This window comes from Diprion similis, chromosome 13, assembly GCF_021155765.1.
Source record: "Diprion similis isolate iyDipSimi1 chromosome 13, iyDipSimi1.1, whole genome shotgun sequence".
Lineage (NCBI taxonomy): Eukaryota > Metazoa > Arthropoda > Insecta > Hymenoptera > Diprionidae > Diprion > Diprion similis.
The window spans coordinates 702,501-728,082 of NC_060117.1; the positions used below are offsets into that span (position 1 = coordinate 702,501).

Here is a 25,582-nt window from a genome sequence, read left to right on the forward strand (position 1 = left end):
CGCTGATTGGATCCGCCATACTGATTTTCAATATCTGATTTCAGATTCGTAATCAGAAGTGCCAAAAACCCTTGGATAGAGTTTTTTTTCACCGGATTCGATCGAATTTGAAATTTTCGTCCGCCATATTGGATCCGCCATTTTGAATTTTTTAAATCTGATTCCAGCTTCGTAATCAGCGACTCGACAAACTCATGATTTATGTAAAACATGTAAATACGCGTGGCGAGATAACTTTCTCTCTCTTGTTACATTATTCCGTCAATTTTCACTTTTTTTTCAATCAACCTGCTTCTAACAATAATAATTCACATTAAATCGCAATAATTACTCTCCAGTATTGGGAACCTCTTACTATACTATCAGAAATAAAAAAAATTGCAAAAAAGTATATAGAAAAGTTCTTTGAATATACAAAAAAAGAAAAATGGATATAAAATTGGTGATAAGAATACTTACCACCATGACTCAAAGGGTTATAATGCGCAAACGCGTCTCTTCACATTTATTTCAATCGAATTCTTCTCAACCTTTTTTCACGCACGCACACACACACACGCACACGCACGCACGCCAATATATACCTAGCATATTGTGTACCTATACATCGCTTATTATTATTGCGACATTCGAAGATAGCTCAAGGTCGAAGTAATTATACATTACACGAATTGTTTCGACGGCGTTTCAAATGTATGCATACCTCTGGCATAAGTAGCCATCGTCGTTTCGGTACATACACACATGCATTTCATAGGTAATCGGTGGTGGCGGAGGATTGGCTGCGTCAATCACCCTGAATAAAAATTTCCCGTTGATCATCTTTATAACCGAATAACTTGAATCTTTCAATTCTTTCTTTTTTTTTTCTCTCTCATACAATCGACTTACCCGTTAACGTTCGTGATTTGTTTCAATCGTTCGTTTTTAGTATTATATTATACCCAGCCAAATGATGCGAGTATTTTTTTTTCGGTCCCGTACGAAAATTAGGACGTCTCTCGCGAAAAACAAATTCTGGTGAAGTTTCAACTCGATATGTCCATTTTTCAGTTAGCGCTCACGTGAATAAGATTTTTTCGAGAAAAAAAAAATTCTTCGTCCCAACTTTATGTAATATAACTCATTGAATATGATAAATAGGTTCTCCTGACAAATTATAACCTTTGAAAAATTAGTGGCAGAAGAGAAGAAAAATTTCTGCAAAGCCAGAACATCTCATTTTTCGTCAATTGATATTTTCTCGGTATTTTATTATTATAAACTTTGTATATTTTTATCGACAAAATAATAATTCTTTATAAATAGTATTCGAATCTTAAAATGATTATTATAAACAATATTTTACCACAGATAAAAATTAATGAAAAGGTTGAACGCAAAAAACGTGAAAACGAAAGAAAAGTATTGTTACGACAATCGTTAATACAAGTAGCTTAAAGTTAATTTATTTACTTATAAAAACTATTTCTTTAGATCGCAAAGCTTTGTGAAAAATTGAAATCAATAAGTTTTATACATACGAAAATTGTTTTGTAAGTGTTTAACAATAAAAATGAACGTAAATTTTGACAAAAAATTAGGTTTCATTAACTTCAGAAAAAATGTGGCAGATTTTTTTAATTCGATAAAAAGACACTTCTGTAGAAACTTTAATTCCCTACAAAACGACACCTTCATCTTTTTTTGATCGATCATATTTAATGAGTTATAGAACATAAAGTTGGGACAAAAATTTTTTTTTCCGAAATCTCATTCACCCGAGCGCTAACTGAAAAATGGAAATATCGAGTTGAAACTTCACCAGAATTAGTTTTTCGGGAGAGACAACCTAATTTTCGTACGGGACCGGAAAAAAAATAGTCGCTTCATTTGGCACAGCCTAATGTATGTACATACATGTACATACATGTACTACAGCAGTGATGTATAGCGGAAACTGTTCTTTTATACTACGTATTTAAATGTCCATTATATGCAATGTATAACTCGCTAATTATCATGTGCACGTCATTGACGTTAAAAATTTCTGAATGTCAAACTGGAACAACTATGTCGTTCATTTTTAAACGAAAATCTGTGGTGCTATTTAATTACACCTTTTATACGTCGGGGACTGTCTTTTAATTGCAAGCTCATTGTCAGCACGCTACTGCTGCTGCTGCTGCCGATTCTTCGGGAGAAAAAAAAAAAGAGAGAGCGAGCGAGCGATCGAACGAGAGAGGGAAGATACAAATTGGCTGATCGATCTGTCACGGATTCGAAAATCAGAAATTCCTACCCATGTGAACGTCAGATTTCAAATTTCATCATGCATTCGTACACAATTTGCGTTGTATGCAACCATATCATCAGCTTTGTCATCGCCGATCTATTATCGTGATATTGAACGCGCGAATTGAGTTAACGCGATTCTTCTCTCTTTACAGGCGAACAAAACGGCTGGGGGAACCCCAGGGGGCAGCACGCCGCCACCCCCGCCAACTCTGATAAATAAAATCAAATATCAACCCGGGGGACCGGTGATAAAGAAAGATAAACGTCAGAGCAGCTCGAGGTTTAACATATCGAAGAACAGGGAGCTCCAGAAGCTGCCCCTGCTAACAGGTGAGCATTCACTCATTCGTGCCTTCGTTCCTTCGTTCATCCGCGCATTGGTTTGTTCTTTCCTAACATCATTTCTTTATTTCTCTACATAATCATAGAGATATTGAATATAACATACAGAGTGAATTTCTAACGAATGCATCTGCGTTCGTCGTCTGCTGAAATTTAATACGCATGCGCTAGAATCCGGGCGCAACTGTTTGTCAGGGTGACCAACCGTCATAAATATAAACGATCAATTCGCCGCAGTCTCTGTAACCTGAAAAATTCTCACCGTTCCTGGTGGTAAGTTGAGCTCAACTTGTAATTGTAAAATATTTTTAGGTTAGGGACAGTTGGTAGTCCTGGCAAACGTTTGCTCTCGGATTATAGCGCGTGCGCATCAAGCTCTAGCAGACGACGTACCATGCAGTCGTTAGGAATTCACTCTGTACACCTATATGTATAAGAATAATATAAAAACATATAGGCCAAAATGCAGAATATTGCAACATGTTCGGTTTATTGACCTTTCGCAACACTGACCTTTCCCACCACCGGCATCGGAAGTGACTAATTCTGATTGAGAGGTTCGCGTTAGCTCTTGTTGCGACCTGCAGGGGGCAGGTTAAAGGGAAAGAAACTTGGACCGCCCGGCCCGCGGGGGGGGGGGGGGGGGGTTAAAAACATGGCGGGAAATATCGATTGAACGGGTAAAGGAAATGCCTGCACATGCGCTCCACCTATTATATGTATATTGTAATATATCCATATACGCGTTTTCATCTCTCCTTGCAGGATTTTGCGTAAACATACACAGTAAAGACGCTTGTTTATACTCTGCATCCATGTAACACGTTCAACCTAAGATTCTTCTCCTTTCCATATACGTCAATTATATAAGGAAGGGAGAGAGACGTGGGGATTCCAGAGATTTTAAACATTAAATATATATACATATATACACACTCACACAGACACACATATATATTTATAAATATTTTTTTGGAATTTATATCGAGTTTGTTGTATTCCTAGTACCTGATGCAGTATTGTTGTAAGACGTTCGTTACCGCGTTCCTAGTTTACATTTTGTTATTATTATTTTCTTCTCGTACGTCTCACGGTTTTCGAAGATTGTATAACAACGACGACGACAACAACAAGTGGCGGAGGGGACGTGCACGTTTTTTTTTCTATTAACGCCAATTAACGCTTGCGGGACCGACGTTCGAATTTTTCCGATCTTTTGCTACAAGTGCCGTTGCTGCTGCTGCTGCTGCGGCTGTTGCTGTTGCTGTTGCTGTTGCTGTTGCTGTTGCTGCTGAACTGTTGTACAATATTATTGGTGATACATTATTGTTGGAAAGAAGAATTTTATTAGTCTTTCAACGGCATGGGGCACAACTAATATTCCTATAATCAACCAAGTTCGTACTACGTCTAAACTACGTCGCGTGTCATCTTCGTCGATTCATCAAACACGACGGACGCGTTATAAAATACTTGTAATCAACGATATATCAATTTTTTTTATACTTCATATCAAATACATATCGTATAATAATAATAATAATAATAGTAGCATTTAAATACCTGTTAGGATTATCAACTCTGATGTAAATATAGGTGGGAGTACATAATATACATTTACAAGAAGCAACAGTTTGTCAAGTCTAATTGTCACGTTTGTTTCTCAACAAAAGAACCATTCTATCATTATTTATCGTGATAACGTATAATCTATAGTATTCAGATAATTCCTTGTGAACTATGAATTTTTAGTATCGTATACTCGTAACGGGAAAATCCTTTCATTTTTTTGAGGAGGAGAAAAAAAAAAAAAAAATACAAGTTAGTGCTGTAGTATTTTAATTTGCATCGTCACTTCGTTACGTGCCTTGTCAAAGAAAACTGAAGCCAAAGAAAAAATCTAATAAATAAATAAGTATCGAAGTGCGAAGAGATTGTTATAAATATATGGGATGGTGCATGTCGGCGGAATGGCTCCGTCCCTCGGCTCGACCACCGGCGGTCTACCAAAGAGTCCAAGTTTTCATCAGGGTCTATCGTTTGCAACGGTATTACCTCACGAGATTAATAAGCAAGGACCTTCGGCATCCGCCCTTCATTATCAGCCCCTCCAACCATTATTGATCGGTACAATATTCATACACGTTTAGAAAATCCATGTATTAATGTAAATACGAAGTAGTGAAAAGTAGAAGAGAGAAAAGCCTTATATTGTTTCTTAATTCAATGTCTTTTTTTCTGTTCCTCCATTTCCATTGGGCAGAAGCGCAGCAGGGTAACGAAAGGGAGGAACTGTTTATACAGAAGCTGAGACAGTGCTGCGTACTCTTTGACTTCGAGGCGGATCCATTATCGGATTTAAAATGGAAGGAGGTGAAGCGAGGCGCGCTGCACGAAATGGTAGAATATGTTACAAAAAACAGAAACGTTATCACCGAAGCCATATATCCGGAGGCTGTGAACATGGTGAGTTCAGTCACTGGCTATCGCTAATCGATTATAGTAATTGAGAAATATTGTTTTCAGTTTTGTGAGTACAACTTTTTAACCACATCTATCGCAGAGTAACAAAGTAAATTCAGTTTGCAGTGAACCTTTTCCGGACATTGCCGCCATCGTCGAATCCGAACGGAGCAGAATTCGACCCCGAGGAAGACGAGCCGACCCTGGAAGCAGCCTGGCCACATCTACAATTGGTTTACGAATTTTTCCTACGGCTGTTGGAGTCGCAGGACTTTCAACCCAACATTGCTAAGCGGTACATCGACCACAAGTTTGTTTTACAACTGTTGGAATTGTTCGACTCGGAGGACCCGAGGGAGAGGGACTTTCTCAAAACTACGCTTCACAGAATTTATGGAAAGTTTCTCGGATTAAGGGCTTACATAAGAAAACAGATAAACAACGTTTTCTACCGATTCATATACGAGACGGAACATCATAACGGTATAGCCGAATTGCTGGAAATATTGGGGAGGTGAGAGATGGAGAAAAAAAATCGTTACGCCCTGTGAAATTGTTTCTTATTAAATCCGTATTTTGCAATCGTTTAATTTGCTCCGCAGCATTATCAACGGTTTTGCGCTGCCGCTGAAAGAGGAACACAAGGTGTTTTTACTAAAGGTACTGTTGCCGTTGCACAAGGCAAAATCCTTGTCCGTCTACCATCCGCAGCTCGCCTACTGTGTCGTTCAGTTTCTGGAGAAGGACGCGTCTCTAACGGAGCCCGTTATTAGGAATCTGTTGAAATTTTGGCCAAAGACACATTCCCCCAAAGAAGTGATGTTCCTCAACGAACTCGAGGAGATTCTCGACGTGATCGAGCCCGCCGAGTTCCAAAAAGTAATGGACCCTCTGTTCAGGCAGCTCGCCAAATGCGTCTCGTCGCCGCACTTTCAGGTATGCCTGCCTCCTTGTATCTTCTCCGTCATATTTATGCGCGTACATCTCGTTCTGGCGTGGGATTTATCAAATGTTCCATCATGCGTCGACTCTCGTATGAAAGTGAAAAGAAGACGAAACGAATGAAGTGACTTTTCTCACACCGTCGATGTTTCAGGTGGCCGAAAGAGCTCTCTACTACTGGAATAATGAGTACATAATGTCACTGATATCGGATAATTATTCCGTCATATTGCCGATAATGTATCCGGCATTGTACAGAAATTCGCGCAATCACTGGAACAAAACGATCCACGGACTGATATACAACGCTCTGAAGCTATTTATGGAAATGAATCAGAAAGTATTCGACGAATGTACCCAGCAGTACTATCAGGTTATTGTTATTATTATCATAGCTGTTGTCGATATCGTCGATGTCGTTCCCTGGGCGATTCTTGATCATAAGAGACACGCGGATACGAGCGATTAACGACGAGTTTCTAAGACTTTAATCCTTTTCAAGGATCGCCAGAAGGAGCGCAAGGTATTGAAAGATAGGAACGAGGCGTGGGTCAGAGTCGAGGCGCTGGCGATGAGGCATCCTGGATATTCGTCGACCAACATAGACACGAATTACCCATACACGTTGCCGCCCGACGACGACGCGGAAGCGGATCAAACGCCGTTGATATTCGAAAAGCCAAAAGCCAAATTCACGGAGGTGAGAGGCGTTCCACTGTCAAATGCGTTCGACGGGGAAAAAGTAAGAAACGTTATTAAACGGCGATAACATTTCCTACATCTCTGGCTTTCCATATTTCAGGCGCTGCCGACGGCGGACCAACCAGTGAAGATGAAGGGGCTACTGCGGAGGAAGAGCGAACTGCCCCAGGATTCTTACACGATGAGAGCGCTTTCGGATCACAAACGCGCGGACGAATACCTCGTCACGCCACCGGATCCGAACAACTGCTAGTCCTTACCCCACACCCAGGCCTACACACACACCTACGCTAATGCCAACCCAAGCATCAACATGAACATAAACATAAACACAAACACGTTAATACACATACATCCTACCATTATTATTGTACTTTCGTTGCTGCAACAACAAGTCCAGAAGCTAGCTTCAGGCCGCGCGTACAGCGATTAGAGATATTATTATTAAATATTATACATATATTTACCTCTACTACTAGGTACTAGTACGTAAATACACACAAACACACACTTACATACGTGAATAACTACTAATACTGATACTAGCCACGTAAATTTCGCGCGATTATTTTCCTTTCGTGAAATTAAGTTATTTTTGATTGAAATGATTGAGATTAAAGAAACAAAACCAAACAACTAAACTATAAAAAAAAAAACAAAAAAAAAAAACTATTTCATACAACGATCGGATGTTACCTTCGTTCATTTGGTTTTTTTTTTCAATTATTTTTTGTTTTAATTTTATTTAAGAGGGAGAGAGAAAGAGAGAGAAAGACAGCGAGGGAGAGAGAGAGAGACAAAGGTTAGTTTCAGTGCTGAATTCGCGAATTTTTTTTTATAACAAAAACATCAGCAAAAAAATAAAAAAAATAGAAGAGAAATCGAAAAATTAAAAGAAGTACCAAGCAAACGCAGTCGTGCCGTAAGCGGACATAGTTAGTTGCATAGCTTCTGATCGGTGAAGATCAGCCGAGGTCGATAGTAAACGTCTGTTTTTTTTTTTTTTTTTTTTCTCTCTTCGTTTTCCTAGAGTAAAGGAGTCATTCTTTCTTTTAATGATGTAGAATCACCGATTTAGTTGATAGAACGAAAGAATCATAGTATTTAACACGAAACACACGTATTAAGTGGAAAATTTATATGGGCCGAGGTTTAATTCTTTTTTTATCTCTCTGTAAGACTTTTTACCGAACGTAAAAGTTGATCGATTGGGTGAGAATAAATACCGTTGTCCCAACAGCCAAATATTCGAATTGTAAATCTGAACGGGTACGACGAAGAGTAATAGCGTCGCAATCATACTAAATACACATGCCTATCAAATTTTTTATCCCCCCCCCCCCCCCCCCCAAACTTTAAACGCGTTTGTACCTATTAAATCACAAGCATTGCCTACCCGAGGTTAATGTAATTGAAAGAAAACTAACAAACGAACATTATGAAAAAATGTATTTTTCATCAAATCTTCATATAGCTTCGCCGAGTACAAACAATACCGAAATGTTTTATCGACATTCATAAAAGTTCGTACTGTTGTAACTGTTATACGATTAAACGATTATACTATAAACGTAAAGAAACAAAATAAACGATTAAAAAAAAGAAAAACATTAATGAAATCGAATCAATTATGTACAATAAAAGAATTAGTAAAATAATTGAATAGACTTCGTCGCGGTGGCCAAGATGCAAAGTTCTATACGCACACGTATAGGCTTAACATCAATGACTGAAAAGAAAGTTGAAACAAAAAGTACCATGCAGAATTTAAAAGTAATAATAATGTAGTCCTAGCGCTGCTGGCCAGGCTGTTACGTTTAATGTTATCAATATACCACCTTGTTGAACAATAAATGAACTATGATAAGCTCTTATAAGTATGATAATGATAATGAAAACAATAAAAGTTGGTTTAAAAAGAAACGGAATAGAATTTCAAACCTCAAATGAAATAATTAATGCTTAGAGATTAAATTCGATTTCAGTTGATCAAAATATTTCATCAAAACTTGAAATTTACAAACGCCAACGGTACATTTGTCTTAGGGTGAAAATAAAAATTAATAAAACAAAAGAGAGATTGAAGTATAAAGAACGAAAAGTACACAAGTTGCTTACTGTTAGAATTATCGTAACATGCAAATGCATCAATATTATAGTATACACACATAGTTCGTCTACATGTATTCATTGTGTGTAAAAGCTAGTTCTCATTGTTTAGCCTCGTATCGCGAATTTAGATGACGATTTTTCCATTTTTTTCATATCATTTTTCTCATCTTCTACCCGGAATACGAAATTTTCCCACACAGACACAGACACATTGATCAAAATTCTATGCGAAACATTCGGGGTCGTGACTTGTGTAATTACTTGTAAATAGATGATAATAGTTGCAGTCACGGTGAAAACGAATAGCTATTTGACAGTTCGCAACTTGTGATCGTGTAAACATGCGTGTGCGTGCGCGTGTGTGTACGTTGCAGTCGACTCACTGTGGCCTCATATATAAATATTTATATAATTATAGATAATAATAATAAAACTAATAATAATAGTAACAATAATAATAATAATAATGATCATAATGATGATGATGATGATGATGACGAAAAAAAACAAGACGACGAAAAAGAAACACAAAATATGAAAACCGTGCGTGTTGCTTTGTCATACATCGTACTGACAATAAGTGTGATTGGCTGGTCGGTTTTCATGGTTTCATAAAAATGTCATGAAATTTCCAACATTTCACGGATTTTCAGTATAATGAAAATGCTTAGCGATCAAGTGCATACGTAGAAATTAGATGGCTGAGAGTAATACATGCACATATATACCTACAAATATATATGTATGCATCTACATACATACATACGTACATACACCATTATCAATAATATCCGACGATATTTGCCTGTCATTTTATACATACGTACATAAAACATACATATATACTATATTATTGTATTGAAATAAGATGTACACAAATCGGTGTACCAAATGGGCTTTTTCACAAACTCAGCGATGTGAGATGTTGATAAGAGTAGCGATCGTTCGTTTTTTTTCCTTGGTTCTTTTTTTAGAAAATTTTGCTAAGCGTAAGTGAATATTTGGCCAATGTTGAAAGACTAAATCGAACGATAGAGTGAAAAGCAGAATAAAGAAAAAATAAAAGTGCTTATGCATGTATGTAATTTGAAAAACGTTTATTCATTTATTCATTCGTTCGTTTGATTGATGATAATTAACTAATGTATAGGATTGTCAAAGCTTACGAATTTGTATAATATACGTTGTAACGTGCATTTCCGATGGGTTTGGGAAAAATGTTTTGCGGATTGGACTGGAGTGGGAGTCGAACCCGGGTGACTGCTCTGACCACTGAACTACCCAGGCCGCTGCAGAAACACTCTCCCGGATCGCTACTCGTCTAGCTCGAGAAATGCCGCGTTACATCGTATTGGAGAAATTAAAAATATCTGGCAAGGAGGATGAGAAAGTCAGTGGAAGGAAATGAGAACTAATATACCTGAAGTTTTGATTGATCAAGATTGACAGAAAACTGCAGCTGAGATATTTCAAATACCAAGTATAAATTCTCGAGGGGTGAATGAAATTTGATCAACTACTCGTAAGCACGAATCGGCAAATTGAGACCCATAAATATTCTTGTATTAGCGATACATAATTTAAGTTTTCGATAAAACTTCATCGATCCAAGATTCAGGTATACAAGAAAGAGCTGGCTGCATATATATGTTAAAATAAAAGCGAAGTAAAGAAGAACATTTGAAAAGATGAGCGAGTTGTCGCTGTGATGAACAACGCTCGTACCATACGTACGATACGAGAAAAAGAGAGGAAAAAACTATGATGAAAGAAAGTGCGTCTGTATAGATAGCGAGTTAGAATTTTGCTACGTGTATATACATTGATACGTAAAATGTATATTGTCGTGCGTCGTTGCAGTATTATATGAATATATTAAAGAGGATAAAATTGGAGGGAAATATTGCTGCGTCACTTTTTGTTCCGACTTACACATACACTTATTAAAAGTTGTTCACGAAATGAAATGAAAAATAAAAAGAGAACAGAGTCTATTCATTCCGCCCGGCAGGTCACTTTGGCTTTTCCTTTCCCGACTCGTGAGTTTCAAACTGAATTTAAATCGCATTACATATCTTATGTACCCGTAGATATTGCCAGATCGTCGATAATGTATCCAAATATTTAATTTACAACGATAACAAAGTATTGCCCTGTCATTGTATCTGGTAATTAGAGTTTCGGTATTAGGATCGATGAGCAGGAGCCTTTTTTTAGATGTTATGCAGTCTTAGAAGCGCAGAAAACACTGCAAAGATATTGTAAGATTAACCGTGTAGAAATAACATTCAATTTTCAAAGCTTTTCGGTCGTAAACTTCAAACCCTTCCCGCCAAAAATCCGTAAACAATTGCCGAGCGTCGAATCCCAACCGATTTCAAACTGGTCAAATTTCTCATTACCTTATCGTTATCCTCTTTGCTCATCGTATTGTTATAACGTTATGATAATAATCGGCCAATATTTAAAAATAAATATAGCAGTGTGTAATTGTTTAAACTGTGTCGCGCGTTCCGAAAGATTATTTGAAAGCACACAAACGGCACACGTAACGCCTCCAAACTGTCTTTGGAATGACTGACCGTTGATAACAAATGACAATCGTGAATCAACGTGATGCACGTCAGTACAAAGTGCGATTTTGACGTTCACCATAATACAAAGAACGCGGAATGATCATATTGATTCGGGTGAAAGGAGTGAAATTCTAAATGATTGGAATGAGTTACTAAACGATCAACCAAACCTTCTCACTAACATGAAGGGGAAGGCAGGGGTACTTGAAATAGATAAATGCGTAGCTTCGAGGTTATGGTACACATCCTGGGCTACTTTGATTGCCGAAATTGACAGTCGAACGGATCGCTTTACTCAGGATAAAATCCTACACCTGATTTCGCTACTTGAGTCAGACACGTAAGTTTAATCCTGACTTCACGTGTACACGCTACTCGATTTTGAACATCTAGCACAACCTCAAGCCTTATTATTTTTCTCATCTCGTTATATACTTTTTCACCAATCACTTCGTTCATTGTTATTTTTCTTATTTTCTATGGCTTTTTTTTATTATTTCAGGAATATTCAGAATAACTACGAGGATCGTTGGATCATTTGGAAGATATCAGAGCTTCTACGAGCAAATAGTGTAGCAGCGAAACCAAAAGACATTGAATTTCTTCTGGCGGTAAAATTCTTGAATGAAGCTGCACCCAGAGAAGTAGAGGAGGTGAGATTCTCATCGAAACTATATTTATCACCCTTACCACCATGTTTTCATTTCGTTCACTTCGGTAATTCAACCAAATTCTCCAGGAGCTTCTCGATCTCTTCAAACTTGTATCGGATTCAAAGAAGGTAACGGCAAAAGTTGGAAAACTTTCCAGCGGAAGTAGAAAATTCTTGGAAAAAAATCTGGGAACATGTCCTCCGCTTGCCTGCTTTGTTATACAAAGTTTGCTGTGTGTTTGGTCACCGTTATTCAACGAGAGCGATGGAGATTTACAAAATTTGTACATCAATGGCCTTAAAAAGTATCTCAACGCTAATGAATCTCTACAAAGGAAATCGTCTTCGGGTTATTTGGAGGTCAAGGAAAAGTCCTTATCATCATGGGATGACACAAAACTTGACGATCAATCAGTTGGAACTTTGCTAAGCGTTCTCTCAAAGCTTGAACTCACAGGAGATAATAATGATCAACTAATGACTTGGCTCTTTCCCTCGCTATTTAAAAAATGCAATAACCAGGATGTCGAACTTGCGCTTTACACCAGGAGAAGCAGCGAATACTTGAAAGAGTGGTTCATCTTCATTGACAAAACATTGAAGCGTTCCGAGTTGTCAGATTCCATTGAAAATGCCTTGGGAATTAGCAACGCCATATTCAATTTCACCAACGTCGGAGATGTTCATCTCAATTCCAGAGAATTGGTTTACAGAACAATTAAGCAGTCACGCCATTGGTTGCTCGACGTTCTGGTAAATTTTCATGAATACTAATGCAAAGGCACTCGTAAAGTACAACTGCAGCAAACTTTGATGCCAGAGAATTATACGTTTCTTTATTCTTTTTTAGGATATCTGCTGCACTCTGTTGACTGCTGGCTATACTGACAAGGTCTCGATGTTATTGTCAGCCCCAAATTTAGAAGGACTTTGGCCGGTAGTATTTTTGAAAGTACTGAACGATTTGCCCTACGCTCCTAAAGTACCTCTAGAAGCAGACAAGCGAGTCAGTTTGAACTTCTGCAAGGGACTGAGATTCGTTTTGGAAAAATCTCAACTGTATTTTGGGAAGGATAAAATTTGGAGAGAGTTGAACTCTGTTGCCATAAGTCAGCTGAATGTCGTTGAGTGGGTTTTAAATAATAAGAAAACAGTATTGGAGAAAGAGATTGGATACGAATTGAAAAAAGATTTGACAATAAAAAACGTGTTTTCACTTCTTCTCGAAAACGGAATCTTATTCACTCTAAATTCCATGACTGACTTGCACGAAGGGAACTCTGAGGAAATTGAACAACTTCTTAAAAACTCCCCCTGGTCAGAGACCACCTTCAAAGCGTATTACGCGATGCTTTGCGCTTTGAGAGCCATTTTACTCTCCGATTCCTATTCCTTCAAGGCTCAAAGTGTTGAGGACCGTCTGGCGGCAATGCGGAACACCTTGAAGAACCTTTTTCCATTGGACCTAAGACTCGAAGTTATAGAGAATATATTTTCAATGCTGTTCCTACGCCATGAAGACTTTGCCAACACTGATAGTAATTGCGAAGACAGCGAGGAGGAGGCTGATTCTAAAAAAGTCTCACAATCTGATTACAAGTTGATGCAGTCTGGATTTATCTGTAACAAATATATAATCAGAGACCTTCTGCATAGCTTGAAAGATGCGGTCCTGAACGCAGGAATTGAATGCACCAAAATGAAATTGGAACCAGGCACCCATGACTCGATGGAAGATGTTCGTAAAAGTTTAGCCAACATCAGTCGGGCTATCGCCGATGCCATCTGGAGGTTGGAGCTTCTGACAAGCTCCCAGTTCATTGAAAGGGTAGGCGACGGCGGGACGCAAACGTCGAAAACTGAAGACGAAGGAAGTTACTCTGAAACGTTGCTGAGCAAGAAGTTGAAGACCTCAAAACTTGCTGCTTATAAATCCATGTTTTACCACCAAGATGACAGTTCGTCAAGCGAAGACCACACCAAGTTCGAAGTGGAGTTCAGCTCAGACGCTGGATCTTTAGACACCGGTAACAGCAACAGCACCTCGGGGACCAGGAAAAAGCATTGGAAGAAGAACGCGGCTGAGAAGTCTTCAGTATTCGATAAGAATTATTCATTTATTCTGAACTTCATGCTCTCTTCAAGGGAAAGCCTGATTATGCAATGCCTGTGGAAATGTGACTTTGATAAAGCCCAACAAGTTGTCGAGGTAATCAGGGATTCTAATTATCACAAATTTCTTATCGCCGACTCGAAATTTTCGTACGCCTCGAGTTCGAAAAGGGTTGGTTCAAATTTCGTTGTCTTTGATTCTTTTCTTTTGGAGTTTGCATGCTCTACTAAAACACCAGGTGGATTATCAGCGTAATATCTTTTTGCTGCTGTAATCCTATCCTTGGGGAAACAGAAGGCGCAGTAACAGCAACAACAACACCATCCTGAAAAAAATCTCTCGTCAGTCGATTCTCTGCCAACAGATTTGCCAAAGCAATTGAAAAGCACACCTTTTTGACACCAGCAAGGAACGGCGACGCATAAATATATGCAGATCCAGACCTTGACCACGAGCCATGTCCTGCGCAATATTTTCCTTACGTTCTTTTTGCCTTTGGCATGCTTATAGTCAAACGCCAAGCACTCCAACGACTTTGCCCCGAATTCTGTCAATTCTTCCTGTGTGCAGTTCCTTGGCATTTTGAAATCCACAATTTTTTTAAACACATCTCCAAGTGTTTTTTCCGGTTCCCCATTATCCGTGTAGTTAAAAGTCTTGTTGTCACTTTTACTGTCTTCTAATTCTTGGTAGTATTCAGCTTTGAACAGAATATAGTCGTAGATTTCTTCGTCTGGCGTTTGGTTTCCTGAATCACTGCTTGACTTTTCTGTCTGCACTTCTTGCGTTTCGGTCTCAGCGTTATCCTCCCCGGTCACTTTTTCTGATTCTTCGCCTTCTTTTTTTGTCGCTCGGGGTATTTCTTCTACTCCGTCTTTATCTGATACTTCTGTAGTGCTGCTCGTCATACTTTCACGTGGTTTTAACTTCCAAAGATCCTTTGCTGCCTTTCTAAATGCCCTCAAACTCGTGTTGCTTTTATCGAAAAACTCTGCAGTTTCCAGATTGTGGACTTCGTTATCTATTGCAGATTTCGAAACGTTTCGCTTCCTTCTAACAGCTTCAAAAATGCGCTCTTCTAAGTCGTCAAAGTCGTACTAATCGTAAATACATAGGGTCACTTCAAATTGGCCAAGTAGATAAATTGTACTTTGATCGAAAGAACTTACTTTGTCTAATTCATGTTTGAATCCGGCGATAAATGGCTTAGCCTCTTCAACCAATTCATGAATGTCTTTCAAGTTTGGTCGGAGGAGGGGAATGGCCTCTGCGAATTCTGTCGCAGTTCTGGCCGCGCGTTTGTTGTACAGTTCGACGTGAGAATGCAGCGGCTTATATTTTTCCTCGTCGTCAGCAAGGGATTCAAACTGAGCCAAGTCCACAGCTTGAATCATCTCATTTTCGCTTTCTTCGTCGTAATCTGTGTCGTCTGACGCAATGACAAAGACTTTTCTGTCGTTTAGATCTACGTTGTAGGCAGGTGGCCAGAAAGAACGTGCACATCTCACCCCAAGTCCGAATGCAATCAGAAACGTATAATATTGCATTTTCGATCAGTTCTGTTAGCATAAAATAGCTGATTGATAGCGTCATTTTAATGACGATAAATTATATCTTCATATTCACATCTTTCAGATGTTTCACTTGAACGATTCTCAACTCGACGGCGAAGTACGATTCTCAAAAGCCATTTGCCAATTTCGTCACAGGATGAAGGAAAAACCCCAAACACTCGGCACACCCGAAGCTGTAAATCAAACTTTTGAAACTTCAACACTTCAGGTACGCTGCCAAAATAAGTTCAATTTTATTCCTTGTCTAATGCGATAAACAAAGGAAGAAGACTATTTCATCGCCTACTGATCACCTTCTTGACGAGAATCTTTGAGTTTATAGTTCTGCCAATGTAACGCTTCCATTTTACAGAATATAAGACAAGTGGTCTTTGAGGGTATCCAAACGTCCCGAGCAACAGGTGAACTCGAGACTTTTCTCGCCTCGAATAAAGCGACTTTGCGTCTGATTAGTCCGGACGAGGCTAAAAGTAACGAATTGCTGACAATGGCTGTGCTGGACCTTGCATTGACAACGGGTCAGTCACGCTCGTGTTCTTTGCAAATGTGCGAGGTAGCAACGAAGTATGTGAAGTTGTGCAAAGTTATTGAGAAAAGTTTGTACTCTGCGTACTTCGCAAAGATCTGTACACTCTTTCACGAGAGTAAATTAGACGCTTCTCTACCGAGCATTCTTTGTGACGCTAGCGTGCCGATGACAATTAAGAAGTTTAATCAGAAAGTTGAGCTTTGGAACGAGGTAGAAAAAATTGTCAGCATATTAAATCTGTCTCGATTGCAGAGGCGCAAAACCCAAAAAGAAAGCTCGCGTAATAGGCTTACCACAAGTCAGGAGGGGCTTGCATTAATCTCTGGGTTTTGCAACGGCGAGGCCTATTTGAGCAAGGTTTTTACTCATTTGAGTGTCCTTGAAACGATAATCCCAAAAGCCGACAGTAAGAATTTTACGCTATTTGGAAGCCAAACTCCTACAATCGTAATTCGCTCGGCGATTGCACCTAAAGATAACGAATTTTTTATTCATAGACGGGCGCTTTGACGAGACTCTGTATGCCATGCTGGAACTACCGATTCATTCTTACTTTGGGCATCAATTTTTTAACTTGGGTATCGAACCGGAACAACTGGATGTCATTGCCAAAAAACTTCGCGTCAACTTGGTTCACAGCTTGCTCGTAAGCTGCTGTCCCAAGTTTCCTTTTAATGAGACTCTACCGAACGCAAAATTGACAAACAAAAGTGGCTACATTATATTGAACCACGATTCAGCGGATGTGGTGAGTTTTCGAAACTCATAAGTAGCGGCTAATATAATTTGTGCTGGTAAACATTCTATTCTTTATATTTCAGATGCTCACGGAATACGACATGGAAAAGCCCAACGAATGCATAGCTGGAATTTTAAGACTGCTCTTGGATACTATTTCTAATATTTATCCAAGTAAATCGGTGCTGAAATACAACAATCTGCAAAGTTTGTCTAAAAATTCAGATATTCTGAGTATTTTGCGAAGAACTTCTTGCCTCGCGAATTTAAATCTGTGCGAATTGACGACTAGCAATGAAACTCTTACGTTTTTCTTGAACCTGTGGAATCTTTTATTCCTGCACTCGATGTTGACCACTTGGTCCGCCAATGCACCATGCAACAAACTGCAACATGTCGTGTCAATGATGAATATTGGGTACCAGATCGGTGAATTGGGATTGGTCACCTTGGCTACGCTCCGATTCAAGATGCTCGGCAATCTCTCTTGGGATTTGGAGTTTTTGAAACAGATCGAAGATGTCAACGAAGTTGCCTGGCAAGATCTGGATCTCACCCAGGATCCGAGGGTCATTTTTGCCATGGCTAATGAATTTTCAAGAACACCCATGGTTTCCGTATATGATCCACAAAACTTGGACAAGGCTCTGAACGCGGCGCTTCAGAACTACGTCGCCCATCACCACTCTATAAAACCGGCAGACAATGATACGAAAATCGATTTATGCTGGCTGCCGGAGACGGTACGTCGGTATCAGGACTTTTTGTTGGAAAATGCTAGTCTCGCTCAGCAGACTTTGGGCTCTTACTTCAACGAGAGTTTTACCCTGCGTAAGTTCTTGAATACAAATGTTGAAAATAGCATTGAATTCAAGTACAGGTTGCAAGTGCGCCAGTATGAAATAAGATTGAATTACTTTGGCGTTGATCATCCCATTACAAATAGTTTACAAAATGGGCGTCGACCTTCGAACAACGTTGACTCGTCGAACCAGTGGCAAGGCAGAACTGTGAATGAAAAATTATTGCAATACTTTGAAGCTCACTGCTGGCTTTTGCGTTACCTGGTGCAAAAAATTCACGGAACTGACCCAGCGATCTCTGAAAAGATGGGTGACAACACAGGACGTTGCGTCTGTCTCGAGAATCTTCTGCGCTCAAGTTGTACGGAAATCTTGAGAAATACGTTCGGCGAAAATCAGGCAATGTTTGGCATGTACGAAAATGTATCGCAGAGGGAACTCTGGGCGCATCTTGAAAGACTGATGAAGAGGGACAAGTGGGAGCAGTGTTTAAACGTGATAAACTGCCTACCCGATAACTTGACGATAAATGATGGCGAGATTCTCTTCTTGAAAGATAAAATTTTGAGTATCCTAGTCTCTTTGCCAGGACTGGATGATAAGAAGGCAATGAAATACCTGCGGCAGATGAAAAATGTTCATGTTTTGGCATGCGCTGTTTTGTCAAATCTATCCCATTGGCCTTTGGAAACGTGCCAACTTGCCTTGATGTATGTTCTCAACCACTCGGATAAAACTGAGCTCTCGGGCCATTCTCAAGAGTATTTGGATGCGACAATGCGCAGTCTGTTGGCACTTCGTAAAATGATACCCCATTTTGAAAATAATCTTGACATGAAGCACATCACTTGGTACGGGAATGATTTTGCGACAAACAAGGTTGACCCACTGAAAATAATGAAATCTTTGATCGAAGCAAACAAGTTTGAACTCTGCTTAGAGTGGTTCGAGTATCACAGTTTCTCAAGCGAAATGCAGTCCCTAGTCAACCAGGATCTGTTGATCGGACTGCTAGAAAATGATCGGCAGGATTTTGAGCCTGCGACAAAGGTGAGTGTGATAAAAGAGCTTTGAATGTCGGCATTTCTAGAATGGATTCTAAAATTTCTTAATTTTCAGTTACTTCGAGCACTGCCAATGAATTGTACAATAAAACTGTGCAACGGAGTTCTGAGCAAATTGGATTCGATTACAGCGATAAGATTTATTACGAATTATTTACTGGACAGCTGTAAACCTAAAGACGAGGTGAAATATCACAAGATTTTAGTCAGCACGGAGATATTATCGCAACTCGATTACAGAGAGAAATCGGCATTTATCCACCTGTTGAAAGAACCGTTGTTGATACTCGAACAGCTACTGATGAACGGGAAATTCGAAGTTCTCCACAAAATTTTAAAATTGGCATCGGACAGTTTGCCGAAAGCTGGTATTTCGCCGGAAGACACAGACAAGATAGTAAGGTACTATGCCGGAAAATCGTTGGAGTTCAGGGTCGCCCTACAGCGTGACGGAATTGAATCTAGGTCCAAGGATTCTTCCTCGTCGAGTAACGAGATCGAGGGCACGGAGTTCCTGATGCCCGTAACAGTCCCGACGAAAGACGAATGGGTGCCAAACGACAAGGTGCTTCAAGGATGTCCACCTTTTTACCCAAAATCGACATAGCCGAGTCACAAACTGCCTAACCGTGTCTTTTTCTTTTCTCCGCAGGCGAGGGTTTGCAGCTGCTGCAAGGCGATCGTTTTCTCCATGTTCAACAGACGACATCACTGTCGTAGATGTGGCCGGGTCATTTGTGCTATCTGTTCGCAGCAGCGAATGCGTGTACCGACGTACCCCGACTCGGTGCTCGTCAGGGTCTGCAACGACTGTAAACGTCAAACGTTGTTGCGATTGCAGCATGCCCCCCCTTCGACTCCGAGCAGCGAACCGTTCGATTACTGGCGCCTGACAATGGACGAAACCCACAACCAAACTGTCAGAGATGAATTTTCCTTCGAATACGCACCGAGCATCTCTTTGTGCTTAGCTATCTTGAATCTGCACTCGGATCACAGGGCATACGCAAGGTTCGAATGTTTTTTTTCGACAAACAGCGTCAAGTTGGTCAAATAAGATCAATTTCTCTCTGCTTTTTCTCTAATTCGTTTCTCATAAGAGTCGATCTCCTTCTCAAACACTGCGTATCTTACCACAGCTTTCTGTTAGACCGATGTGACGAGATAAAACAGCTGCTCCGTCCTGTCAGCTCTGGAAGAACAAATCCCGAAGTCGATCATATGCTGCTCGTGAAGATGATGCGTTCTCTTGTAATCGCCGCCAAGGTGAAGTGTGCCAAGCTATCGCTGAACGCCGGTCTGGATCACTGTGACCGTTGGCTGTCGCACATCGATCTTATTTCGACTCTGGTACAGTCGGACTGCTCGGCTCTTATTCCCTCCGACAGTATCAACGAGCGAGCTTTTAGAAAGTTGAGAGACCTGCTTATCGAAAAGGAGCATTGGATTCTGGCCTTGGACGTCAGCACGAAGGCAGGACTGGACAGACAGGGAGTTTGGGCTGTCTGGGGGAAGGCGTACCTGAAAGTCGGGTGCTACAATCAGGCGAGGGAAAAGTTCGCTCACTGTTTGGACAAAGTTGAGAGCCTTGAGGATTGGGTATTTATCGCTAACTCTAGTCAGACTGATAACAATGAGAGTCGTTCAAGCGCGACGACCGGCGATAAGCAGAGGACCAGAGAAAAGACTCGGCCGATGAAAAATCCCCCACTTTTAGTAGAGATTCTACAGATACTCGAGAGCTCAACTTTCAACCGGCAATCGTGCAAGGTCGTCAGCTCCAATTCGTTCACTGCCCTCGACGTATCCGTCACTTTGAACAACATCAAGGCAATCAGCCAGGGACGATATTACGATCTTGAACCAGCTTCGATCACTGACACCGCCTACTATCAGGAAAGTTTGCACTACTTGCTTTCGTACGGAAGCCACGCCGCGATATTAGAATTTTTCATCAAGCATGAAAAGTACGAGGACTGTCTGCTTCATGTGATGGATAACCACGTTGATCCGGAGGTGTTTTTCAGTAGCGTTTACTTGCCCTGTTTGAAAAAAGGTCTGGTCGAGAAGTTGCACGAAGCCATGCGCACGAAAGATCCGAATTTGCTCTCATGGAAAACTTATCTGGTTTTCACTTGTCACAGTTTGGAGACAAAGAAACTTCTGCACACCTTGTATCAGCTCCAGATATTCACCAAGGACTACGTAAGGGCCTCCATATCTTGCATACGCTTTTACGTCGACGGGGCTGCCGATTACACGGACCTTTGTAGCCGTTCCCAGTTTCTGGTTCAAGCTCAAAAACACTTGGAGACGGAACTGCAGGCGCAGAGCTTAGGGCCGAAGAGGAGGAAGAGCACGGGGTCTCAGCACAGCGGTCAAAGTGCTCTCACTCTGGAACTTGAGCCGTCCGACATCGATAAGCACATAAATACGATATCGAGTCAGATGGAGATTGCCAAGTTCTTGCGGGACAGCGAACAAGAGCGGAGAGACGTCAGGAAATTCTTGAACCATCTTTTGAGCATGGAAAATGAAAATTTGAACATTCAAGAGTTGCCCACTCTCTTTGGTACTCAGCTGCAAAAAACCCAGCTGGCTGTGCTGGCGATTCTTTGTGGTCGCGACGTCGAGGAAGGCTTCGGAATCGCCTATCGAATAATTCAAAGTAAGAAGCAGTGTGTTTTTTTTTTTTTCAAATAGAAGATTAGTGATTTTTCTTTTACGCCAGAATTATGCAACTTGCATTTTTTATTTCTATTTATCTTTCTAGACTACAATCTCCGGTCCGAGAAGGTTTACTCCCTGGCCGGGCACGTCTTGGCATGTGAACAAAAAATTAGTTCGCTAGAGCAGCTGGTTAAATGCTGTCGAAGCTCAGGAGCTCCGGACACAAATGCATTGTCCGATCGAGTCCTGGCGCACTGTGTCAAAGTACTTTTGAAATCCTCTCACATGGAGCCTAGTTCGAGTTCAAAGGACAAGGTTGATACCCTTATCAAGCTGATTACGGACCTGGAACTCAAGGTAGAATTTTAGTGCTTAAAAATATGCAACATACTGAAGAATAGAAAATAACGAATTGCAATTTAATGTCTTCTCAGATAAGTATGTGCATCGAAAGTCGACAATTGAAGGCAGCCTATCTCCTCGCTGTGAGACATTCGAGAGCTCAGGATATCAGGAGGATCTTGAAGGAGGCGGACAGGCTAGAGCAGACAGCGATCAAAGCGATTTGCACTAAGTGGCTTCAGAAAACGCAAAATTCCTGAGAAATAGTTCAGCAAAGTTTAGTCCAAAATAATAGGTAACTCAAATAATTTCCTCAATTATTTTATTGATATTGACTAATTTCTAAGTGTCTGACATTCCCAATAGTTGTGTTTGCCTTTGTTGTTTTCACCTTTGTCATAGTTTGAAAGAAGATATCTGTTGTTAAAATTTCATTCGGCACGTCCGCAACATTGGATTGTGTTTTGTAACCTATACACAAATTTTCTTTCCTGTTTGATGTGATTGGTTTGCTGATCGGTGGATAGTATTAACAATTTTGAGACACAACTTATGGCTGTGTGTGTATGTATATAAAACGGATATGTATGTATATACACAGGCATGGATATGTATTCATATATATATATATATATATTGTATTTTTTATTAAATGATAATTAACGGTATATGTGCATAAAGTAAATTTTAGATGATGACTGACTCAATATAGATGTAGGGCTGTGATATATTATACACTTCTCGTCATTTGGTCCAAACTGACTGGAAGCCTGAGATTTTTCTCACCCTTTATGCATCCTATTATATATATATATATATATTATAAATATTTATAAAATAATATCCAACGATGAAAAGTATTATGAAAGTTTTTTGAGACAATATGCCGCCAGTAGTCTATTTCAATCACAATTTATTATAATTTTTAACTGGATAATTGTAAATAAGAAATGAATAATGAGTAGAAGTATGGGTAAAAAGAATATTGTAAGAATCGAACAATCTTAGATTTTATTAGCTGTATTACTTTAATAAAAACTCAAGGCTTTGAATAGCGCACATTTGTATGTCATCCGAAAACTTTTCTCTGTTATAATTAATTAGAGCTTGTGACAAATAGTACGCATGAGGTAAAATCGTTCTAGTAAAAGAAGAGTGTGTACAGTTATAAATACATTTTATTCGCTTGATACATGGTAAATCAATTTTTCAATAATGAATACACGTGAAATACGTTATCGATTGTTAGAGTTATGTTACAAAAACAAAATTAGTTCGTTATCCCAAAATAAGAGTACTAGAATATTAAATGGAATGTTGTTAATACAAGAGATAGAGAAAATATATCGAATATAAATTGCAGATGCGGATCTAGTCACCTGAAATTTTATTTAAAATAATCTTAACGTCGACAACGTGATAAACATAATTAACGAATTAATGTCATTGCTTACTCCGATACACGGAAGCTGGGAAAAAATTAGTCTTGATTACAAATGATTAAATGAAGCACTATGAGTTATACATAAATTCGAATTGCGGTGATATTCATCAGCTATAAGCTACGTGCTGCGAAATTGATCTTACGATTACACGAAAACAAATTTTCGGCCATGTCTTGCAAAACTGTTAATGCTCCTTCTTTCTTGCACCTTGCTTGTTGGTTAACACTGGCATTTTTTTTAAACAGTTACTATCAGGCTTCACTTCATTCTCAAGAAGCAATAAACTTTCCATTTTTCTTTCCATCTTAACGTTATATCGTCGAACGAACTCTAATTATATCAAATTTTTTTTTTTATTACAAAATATTAACAATATTAGAACATCTGCTGTCATATATAATAGCGAATAACTATAGCAGTAATAACAATAAGATTTACATATAAATTATATTTACATACATATTATGTATATTTATTATTCATATATATACTAACGTGTGTGAACGTCTTTATATGTATATAATTCAAAAATTGGAATGTATACGTATATAGCAAGCCTAGGAAAAGGCAGTTGCGATTGGATTACGAAGAGAGCTGCGGTTTACACTTTTCACTAATTTTTCTTCGTAAATTCTTTTCTTACTCTATTAGCAACAATACAAAAAAACGGAACCCTTCCATTTGACCTAAAACAGTTTCAGTCACAATATTTGTTTTCAAGTTTTGCTAACGAACAATCGAACGAAAGACATGATATCTAAAATTATACATAAGTGCTAGTCAGATCTTCCTCTGTTGGACAAATTGAGCACAGATCACAGACAACAAGTTACTCGTCGTTTCTCTCAAAGTCTTCTTCCGCATCGTCACCATTGGCCACTTTCTCCTCGTATTTCTCGGCAAATTTTGGATCTAAATTCTTTATGGAAGAGAGCAAACTCTCTTTCTCCTGAGGTGACCAGTTTTGGCTCCATTCCCTGAACAGCTTCACTCGGCACTCGAACAGGCTCGGCGGTTTGCCCGCATCCTCTTTGCACGCCAGACTGTCCAGACTGGAGACAAGTCCGTTGACCAATCCTGCCGGTCCGCACTTTTCTATCAATATACTCAGAAAGTCTCCGCGCTGCATTTCTGACCATTCCTGAAACCATTGAACGACGTAGCGCAGCTGAGCCTGGTTTGAAAGTGTCGCGGACATTTTTTCATCTGGGGAATAAAAAAGAATTTTACCAAAAATAATGGCAACAATAAAACAAACGTAATCGGGCTTCTTCGAAATTCAAACCTGACTACGTGTACACACATTCGACATTCGGACATGCTGCTGTCCCGTGTAAAATGTTGCAGGTTAACGACCGCGAGATTATTTCCTGCGATACCCGATCGGGAAATGAGATGCCAACAAGTACCATACCTATGCTTTGAATCCAACCAACGCTGCTGTTTCCTAGGCTGATCAGCGTGTATGTATGCCGTTCGTTCCTTCTTCTTATTATCCACGATTCCTTCTTGTTTATTTACGTTTACCGGATGGTGAAGAACACCGCGACTTGTGAACGGTTGCCATTTGCCATCTCAACATACGGGCACAAGACGGCAGAATGCTCAATGCAATCGCCCTCCGCAAATCCGCGCTTCGACCTGGCTACGTGCGTCTGTGTAGCAAAATATGTATTTATTTCTATCGTTTCTATCGTAGCTGTATTCGAGGAGGGGAGGATTTTCTTAAGAAAATTTCATTGCTCGTTTATCTTTGGTTTTTTTTTTTTTTTTTTTTTATTTGACAAAACAGGGAACAACTAATTTTTCAGTTTGGCTCGTTTTGCCGACAAGTCGTTCAACTCCTCCTCCGCCACGCTGCCACGATCCTCGTCCGAATCTTCGTCTTCGCAAGCGTCGGAGGTTTCTGAAACAAATATAAATTACCAGGTAACACGTGTAGAGGATGAGTTGGTCGCCGACGTTTACCTTCGGTCGTCGATACTTCTGTATCTTTAGTTAACCGCGTTAAACAATCGTTCGTCTTTAGCTGCGTGTATTTCAGCACCGTTATCAGGTCTTTGAAATCCTTCGTGTTAACCGGTTCGGAGATTTCATTCAGAATATTTTCTCCCTTGTACGTTACTTGAACGGTGACACGTGGATCCAACGTCATGTTGCAATCGGTGACGATCAGTGTTTATTATAAGACGAATAAACGGTCACGTTTTCATCGATGTCGGCATAGGTAATGTATTT

At 39.6% G+C, this 25,582-nt stretch overlaps 4 protein-coding genes across 8 annotated transcripts in view; 2 read left to right on the forward strand and 2 right to left on the reverse strand.

Moving 5' to 3' along the window:
• The window catches only part of LOC124413772 (serine/threonine-protein phosphatase 2A 56 kDa regulatory subunit gamma isoform-like), a 14,739-nt gene extending 7,277 nt beyond the window's left edge, over positions 1 to 7,462 (forward strand). The window contains exons 3-9 of one of the 5 annotated variants that reach the window (XM_046894537.1): positions 2,430 to 2,607; positions 4,883 to 5,085; positions 5,202 to 5,596; positions 5,685 to 6,018; positions 6,179 to 6,397; positions 6,536 to 6,766; positions 6,827 to 7,462. In XM_046894537.1, the coding sequence (XP_046750493.1) occupies positions 2,430 to 2,607; positions 4,883 to 5,085; positions 5,202 to 5,596; positions 5,685 to 6,018; positions 6,179 to 6,397; positions 6,536 to 6,766; positions 6,827 to 6,979 (1,713 nt within the window). In that variant the 3' untranslated portion in view covers positions 6,980 to 7,462. Of the gene's footprint in view, positions 1 to 2,429; positions 2,608 to 4,576; positions 4,747 to 4,882; positions 5,086 to 5,201; positions 5,597 to 5,684; positions 6,019 to 6,178; positions 6,398 to 6,526; positions 6,767 to 6,826 lie in introns of those variants that run through there. The other 4 variants (XM_046894538.1, XM_046894540.1, XM_046894536.1 and 1 more) reach the window with 4 other exon arrangements.
• A 3,941-nt stretch (positions 7,463 to 11,403) lies between these two features.
• Positions 11,404 to 22,270, forward strand: LOC124413769. Its single transcript, XM_046894527.1, has 13 exons — positions 11,404 to 11,754; positions 11,917 to 12,067; positions 12,154 to 12,819; positions 12,917 to 14,275; positions 15,815 to 15,961; positions 16,106 to 16,688; positions 16,780 to 17,030; positions 17,104 to 18,873; positions 18,943 to 19,452; positions 19,540 to 19,898; positions 20,027 to 21,555; positions 21,661 to 21,914; positions 21,992 to 22,270. Exons 1-13 carry the CDS (start codon positions 11,597 to 11,599, stop codon positions 22,157 to 22,159), a joined length of 7,905 nt encoding a protein of 2,634 aa, XP_046750483.1. The 5' UTR covers positions 11,404 to 11,596; the 3' UTR covers positions 22,160 to 22,270.
• A 1,585-nt stretch (positions 22,271 to 23,855) lies between these two features.
• LOC124413779 (uncharacterized protein C14orf119) lies at positions 23,856 to 25,006 on the reverse strand. The gene is made up of 2 exons (XM_046894550.1): positions 24,759 to 25,006; positions 23,856 to 24,550 (listed from the first exon to the last, which is right to left on the reverse strand). Exon 2 carries the CDS (start codon positions 24,540 to 24,542, stop codon positions 24,174 to 24,176), a length of 369 nt encoding a protein of 122 aa, XP_046750506.1. The 5' UTR covers positions 24,543 to 24,550; positions 24,759 to 25,006; the 3' UTR covers positions 23,856 to 24,173.
• Positions 25,007 to 25,107: 101 nt separating this feature from the next.
• On the reverse strand, positions 25,108 to 25,572 carry LOC124413781. Its single transcript, XM_046894552.1, has 2 exons — positions 25,313 to 25,572; positions 25,108 to 25,250 (listed from the first exon to the last, which is right to left on the reverse strand). The coding sequence occupies exons 1-2, from the start codon at positions 25,497 to 25,499 to the stop codon at positions 25,144 to 25,146; spliced, it is 294 nt and encodes a 97-aa protein (XP_046750508.1). The 5' UTR covers positions 25,500 to 25,572; the 3' UTR covers positions 25,108 to 25,143.
• Positions 25,573 to 25,582: the final 10 nt, after the last annotated feature.

Excerpts from the sequence above, each read along its gene's own strand:
- LOC124413769 (XM_046894527.1), top strand. The coding sequence starts at position 11,597 with ATGAAGGGGAAGGCAGGGGTACTTGAAATAGATAAATGCGTAGCTTCG. Across the intron at positions 11,755-11,916 it reads TCGCTACTTGAGTCAGACAC|GAATATTCAGAATAACTACG; the intron begins GTAAGTTTAATC and ends TTATTATTTCAG. Across the intron at positions 14,276-15,814 it reads AAGCCCAACAAGTTGTCGAG|ATGTTTCACTTGAACGATTC; the intron begins GTAATCAGGGAT and ends CACATCTTTCAG.
- LOC124413781 (XM_046894552.1), bottom strand. The coding sequence starts at position 25,499 with ATGACGTTGGATCCACGTGTCACCGTTCAAGTAACGTACAAGGGAGAA. Across the intron at positions 25,251-25,312 it reads AGAAGTATCGACGACCGAAG|AAACCTCCGACGCTTGCGAA; the intron begins GTAAACGTCGGC and ends TATTTGTTTCAG.
- LOC124413779 (XM_046894550.1), bottom strand. The coding sequence starts at position 24,542 with ATGTCCGCGACACTTTCAAACCAGGCTCAGCTGCGCTACGTCGTTCAA.